The sequence below is a fragment of the Falco peregrinus genome, chromosome 8 (assembly GCF_023634155.1).
Source record: "Falco peregrinus isolate bFalPer1 chromosome 8, bFalPer1.pri, whole genome shotgun sequence".
In the NCBI taxonomy this organism is placed as follows: domain Eukaryota; kingdom Metazoa; phylum Chordata; class Aves; order Falconiformes; family Falconidae; genus Falco; species Falco peregrinus.
The window spans coordinates 6,773,212-6,779,211 of NC_073728.1; the positions used below are offsets into that span (position 1 = coordinate 6,773,212).

The 6,000-nt window shown below is 60.4% G+C and overlaps 1 protein-coding gene across 1 annotated transcript in view; it reads right to left on the bottom strand.

The window, feature by feature from the left end:
* Window positions 1-3,369, bottom strand: part of COL18A1 (collagen type XVIII alpha 1 chain) — a 41,773-nt gene extending 38,404 nt beyond the window's left edge. The window contains exons 1-2 of the mRNA XM_055811718.1: window positions 3,300-3,369; window positions 2,900-2,967 (exon numbers count right to left, since the gene is read on the bottom strand). Of these exons, the coding sequence (XP_055667693.1) occupies window positions 2,900-2,967; window positions 3,300-3,310 (79 nt within the window). The 5' untranslated portion in view covers window positions 3,311-3,369. The remainder of the gene's footprint in view (window positions 1-2,899; window positions 2,968-3,299) is intronic.
* Window positions 3,370-6,000: the final 2,631 nt, after the last annotated feature.

Consider the following 6,000-nt stretch of genomic DNA (forward strand, 5'->3'; position numbering starts at 1 on the left):
TTGGCTCCTTCCAGCCAGCAGCCCAGGGCAGCTCTCCCTCCCCACCAGCTCCCACAACATGGAGCGGCAGCCCAGATAAGGTTTTGCAAACAGAAGTCCCACCAGCTGATAAGGAGATGAAAAACCTCCCAAGCACAGCATCCTCCAGCACATCCCAGGGTCCTCAGCAGCCAAATGATGCTCTCAGAGCTGAGAGGTGCCAAGTCTCCCCAGGCTGAACCTGTGCTGGTGGGTGCTGCCCGTGGCCAATTCCCCACAGCCCTTCTATTCTTTAGAAGAAATTCTTAAAACGATGTTTGTGAAAGCTCCAATCCACCTGTCAAAAATCCCCAGGCGCCAATGCCAAAGCAGATATGTCACAGGCTGTAAATTGCTTTGCACAGCACCTCTTTCATCTTTGAAGGCACATGCTTTGCAAGGAATCCCAGCCACTGAGACTGACGAGCCATTGAAGATGGAAATAAAATCAGGCATAAGCAGCAAGCATCTCCGACACCTGTTATATTTAACAGCAGGAGGCAGCCTGACTTCCCAGGTGCTGCCTGCATCCTCATCATCACCAAGACCTGGATGTACTTGCCCATCCCAGCCCCAAACTGATGCAGAGAAACTTAGCAGGAGAGAAGATGAATGAAGTCACGATGCCTCCACTGGTGGAGGGATCCACCCCCTCCTCCTGGGAACAGGGATTTCCCCAGCATCTGATCCAGCCTGGGCTGCTGCCCCATGCATGGGGGACACCCATAGCCCTACGTGTGTCATACTCATCCCCTGCATGGCCCTGGCTGAGGAATCCCAAAGATCCAAGGATAAGAGGCAAGACCAGCTCTAGGCAGCTAAGCCCCCAAATTTACAAGGCAGGCAGATAAACAGAAAGGTTATCTCCACGCCAGGACAGCCTTCAGAGCAAACATTCCCCAGGAGCCATCACAAAGGAGGGCTGGCAGAACAGGCCCTGCAGTCCTTGGACATTGAACCAAGGGAAGGAGAAAAAAAAAAAAGAAAGGAAGAAAAAAAAGCCACACCAACCCTCTTGCAAATTCTTTCAAAACCCGATTCACAGCTTGCCTTGGGAGACAGCCAAGTCAGCTGGGTGAAATGGGCACCTCCCTGCCAGCAGTGACCCTGCCAGCACGGGTGGTGCTCCCCCAGCGTTTAACCCCTCTGCACGCCACCTGAAACCTCCACGGGGTCCCCCTGCGTAGCTGCTCAAAGGTGGGGAGGATGCAGCTTCAGCTCAGCGAAGGGTCCCGGCCAGCCCTGCGTGCCCCAATGCCATGCTGGGAGCTGGGACACCGGTGGAGAGGGAGTGGAAAGTGCACAAATAGCTCTGAGTAACCACTGTTAAACCAGCTCAACTCAGCCGCACTGGACAGTCTCCAGGGACCTAAAATAGTCAATTCAGGATTTCACATGGGAATAATGTCCCCATCTCTGAAGACCTCCAAGAGCAGCTTTGTTCCCGCAGTCCCTGGGGAGGCACCCATACCACAGAAAGTGAGAAAGCAGCATCATAAACCCAGCCTGGGGCACTTCAAGAGCTTCTCCAAGTGTTCCCAGACACGCTCTGGGAGTGCTGGGCATCCCGGCTGCCCAGGCCACTCTCTTCCCCTTCACAATGTGACCCAGCCGCCAGCAGAGCCAGCCTCTGTGCAGCCATGCCAGCACTGTTCCTAGATGACACAAAGCCTTGCTCTAGTAAATAATGCACCAATTTCACAGCCCAGCACCTGTCGGACTTGCAGCTCGCCTGTACCTGGGGCAGCCACTTACCAACACATCCTGCCCAGCCTGCAATGCCAGAGGGGGGCATGGGCAAAGCCTCACCACGTGCTAGCAAGCTGACAACGCTCAGCACAAGCAGCAGACAACCAGAACGTTACCCCAAAGAAAAGCCACCCTTGCCTGGTTTTGGATCATCACTTGCAGCTCAGCTGCTTTTACAAATGGGGTTCCCAGACTGCAAGTGAGGTGGGGGTGGTCCCGGTGTCAGCCACGGCTCTCTCTGCCGTCTAGTGCTGGGCACACATCCAGACTGGCTGCAAGGGGAGGAGGGTTTTCAACCCGTCTGGCAGCCGGGAGGAAGCTTCCCCGGCGGGGAGGTAAAGTTCACCCGGAAAACAGGCAGCTCGTGTGCTCAGGCAGTGGGAGAACCGGCTTGCGTGCCCCGTGGGGAAAAAAAGGTTGGGAAGCTGAGTCAGCGCCGAATTCCCCTCTCCTGGGGCAAGAGCAGCTTGAGAGTGAGAGGAGCGGGTTGCTTCACAGAGCCCCAAAGGCAGAGGAAAGCTGGTGAGTGGCGTGGGAGGTGTTGCATCCCTGGGGCACACGTTCGAGGCTTCCTACCGCTCGCAACACTTCCAAGGACATGCAGTCACGGGGAGGACTTCTGCAGGCGCGGCAGAAACCGCTAACACACGGAGCACGGCCGCTTTGGGGTAACGCCATCCCATCTGTCCCACAACCAGAATGGACCAGACCACTCTCAGCCCAGTAAAGCTTCCAAGCGCTGCAGCCAGGCATCTCTCTCAAGGGTTGCCCCAGCACAGCGTTTCCCCAGCATCCTTCCCCGGTGCCCTGCTGATGAGATGGGGCACACCGGACCCCACCCCTGCCACCCTCAGCAGCCACGAGGGATGGGGCTGTGGAAGGGGTGGGGTGGGGGGGGGCTGTGGGAAACACACACACACCCCCCATCATCCTTCTCTTTGGGGACAACAGACTGGGTGAAGGATTTGGCCCGAGAGAAGACACAACCCCATGCCTGCCGGGGAGCGTTCCGGGGAGCTGGGCTGCCTTCGAAGAGCATCCCATGGCATGGGGGGCTCCAGGGTAGGAAGAGGGTCCAGGACCCCGGGCATGGCGGCGGGGACCCCCCTCCCCAGCATCCCGCTCACGTTACCCGGCTCCTGGGAAGCAGTGGGGACCAGCAGGACAAAGAACCCGAGCAGCAGCGGCCGCGGGGGGCACCTGCGAGGAGGGAATGAGAGAGCAAGATGTTACCCACTCTCCCGGCGGCTCCGGGGTGTCCCCCCGGGCCAGCGCGCCCCCCACCCCTGCATTCCCGGGCAGCTCGGGGGTCCCCACGGTATACACCAGTGTACCCCAGGCTCAGCAACACCGCTGCACCGGGGTTTCGTTGCACCCCAGCCCCGGTGGCTCCGGGGTCCCCGCGGTACCGGGGTCCCCACGGCATACCGGTACCCCCCAGCCCCGCTGTACCGGTGCCCCCTCCCCAAGCCCAGGTAGCTCGCGGGTCCCGGTGCACCGGGGTCCCGATGAGCCCCGGGCCCGTCGCTCACCCTGGGCGCATGGTGCCCGCTCGGCTCGGCTCGGCGCGGCTCGGCTCGGTGCGGCTCGGCGTGGCCCGGGGGGCGGGGAGGGGAGGGACGGGCAGGGGAGGGACGGCCCGCCCCGGGCCGGCGGAGGAGCCGGCGAGCCAGGGCCGGGGCTCAGCCCGCCCCCAGCCCCCGGTCCCGGGACTTGCACAGCCGCTGGCCTCCTACAGCCGCGAGGGGATCGGGGACACCCCCCGGGGCGACCGGGCCCTGTCCCAGCCCCAGCGCAGCCAGTGTGCGGGCGGCACAGCACGGCTCGCCCCGGAGCATCCCTCCCCGAGGAGCATCCTCTCCCCGGGGCGCCGGACGGAGAGCACCCTCACTCCCAAAGGGCACCGGCAGCCCGGGCCTGACCAGGCATCTCCTGCTCCGCCAAGCCCATGGGGTTTGGCTGGCAAGGCCAGGTCTGGTCTTGAAGGAGGGAGTGAATCAGCGAGCTGAGCTCATTCCCTTTCCTCTTCCCTGTGCCAGTCCTGGGGACACCAAGCAGGGAAGGGTGCACCCACCCCGGCACCTCATGCCCTCCTCTCCTGCCCCTTCCCTACTGCAGCAGCCCCCTCGCTCCTCCTCGTCGTGTGTGTGGGGCTTGGGAACCCTGTGAGCCTCCCCTGCTGCTCTGGCTGTTCATGCGATGAACCTAGCCCAGCACGGAGGGCCTGGGGGTGCCAGGGCACCCTCCTGGGACAGCCCTTGCTGGGGGGCTGGAGTGCCAGCCCCTGGGCAGCAGCACACCTCACCTCACCTTTCCCAGGCAGCGAAAAGAGGTAAAGCTGGCGCTGCTGCCCGCTTTCACCTCCTCTCCTTACCCCAGCTTTCATCTCCCTCCAGCCCCAGCCCCGTGGAGGGCAGGATAATCCTCAGGAAACCTGCCACACCTTGCTTTGTCTTCCACAGCATTTTAGTGCCCCGCGGCAGCAAGCTTCTAAAATCCAAGCCCTGGAAACTTCTAGGGGATCTAGAAGTGATTCACTGATGATGACAGAGGTGGTGTTTAGTCTAAGCCATGGTTTGGATCTAGCAGGGTAAACCATGACATCCAGCTGCTTAGCTCTGTGCTTGAAGAGATGCATGCTATCGGTATTTGTCTTCTAGCTGTAAATCTTTTAACTGTGCCTTGCACCGCGAATCCAAAGGCAGGCAGCCCCTCAGCACGACCCCAGTCTGGGGGCGATGAATAGACACCAAAGCTGCCTTTTGTTTGGGTGCAGAATGATTTCACGTGGTCAGGACTGTTAAATTTATGCTTCCCCGGCTGGATGCTGAGTGATTTACCGCCCCTTTCTTCTCCCACAGCTGGATTCCTTTCCTCCAGGTAGCTGTTGCTGTGCGTTGCCCGAGTACCTGAACTGCACAAAAGGCAACACGTGGCAGCCCTGAGTCACCACGCTGCCATTTCGCACGGGGTTTTTGGAGAGGTGGATGGTCTGCCGGAGGGGTCCTGATCCTGCTGGGCCTGGAGAGCGTGGAGCAAGTGTGAGGAGAGTCCTGGGGAAAGGATGGTGCTTGGAAAAATCGCCTTGAAAACAGAAAATGATCCTCCCCGATAGCAGAGGTCTCTTCAAAGTAAGCCGGCTTTTAATGGGCTTGATGGGAGCAGGCAGGTAAATGCTCCAGTGGGTGGGAGAGCCTGTGGGAGGCTCCGGGGCGGCTGCTCCGGGCATTGCTGTAGCTCAGCGGGGAACGGCGGCTCTGGCTCTTCCTATCGTTATCAGTGCTGCGTGGGCCAGGAGGTGCAAACCTGGAGAGGGCTACCCCAACCACCTGCCCAGACCTTCCCACACACTTTCGTGGCCGGCACTTGACCGAGAGCAGAGATGTTATCGCTGGGTGCTGCCAGCACCCACGTGCAGGTGAATGTGGAGCTGCTTTACAGCCCAGACTTCCTCCTTGCTGCACCTCCGGGCTCTGCCTGACCTTGCCACGCTCCCCCAGCTCTTGCTGTGCTTGTTCTCCAGGGAGAGACACAGGGCAGGTTCAAGTGCATCACCTTTTGCCCACCCTCCTGCCTTCCCTGTGCCTGCCAGCGGGTCTCTGCCCCAGTGCCGGCCCCATGACCATGGGGCTGTCTCCCCCCAGCAGACCTCCGTGCAAAGCGCTTGGCTGACACCAGGGCAGTTTCCCATCGTAAAATTTCCTCCTGCTGTGCTTTAAAGTTGGAGATCCACAAAGGACAGATAATGAGGCTCATCTTTTCCCAAACAAACAAACACTGCCCGCCGTGGGGAGGGGGGGACATGCTGCCAGGGAGACAGCTCTTTCGAAAGCCGACCAAATGGAAACCAGCAGTGTTCCGATGGAGGCTCAGCCGCTTGCAGCCACGACTTCCCAAGCCCCAGCCAAAAAGGCCCTCCTGCCCCGCAGGCTTCAAGCTCCAGCAAAGCTTTGGCATTTTTCATCTCTGCATGGCTCCTGCAGGGTCCTGCTGTACCCCCACCCCTGCGTCTGGCTCCCACAGTCTCCCTCACGGCTGCATCCTGTGGCTGGTGGTTCCATGCTGCTGGGTGGCCCTGGGTAGGGGCACCCTGGTGTGGGGACAGAGGGACTGCCCCAGCTCCCAGTACACAGACCCTGCCAGCTCAGCGGCTGGGACAGAGCGGCAGCCAAAAAAATGTCACCCTGGCAACCCTGCAGGACGACTGGCCTGTTTTTCCCTCCTTTGGGCAGA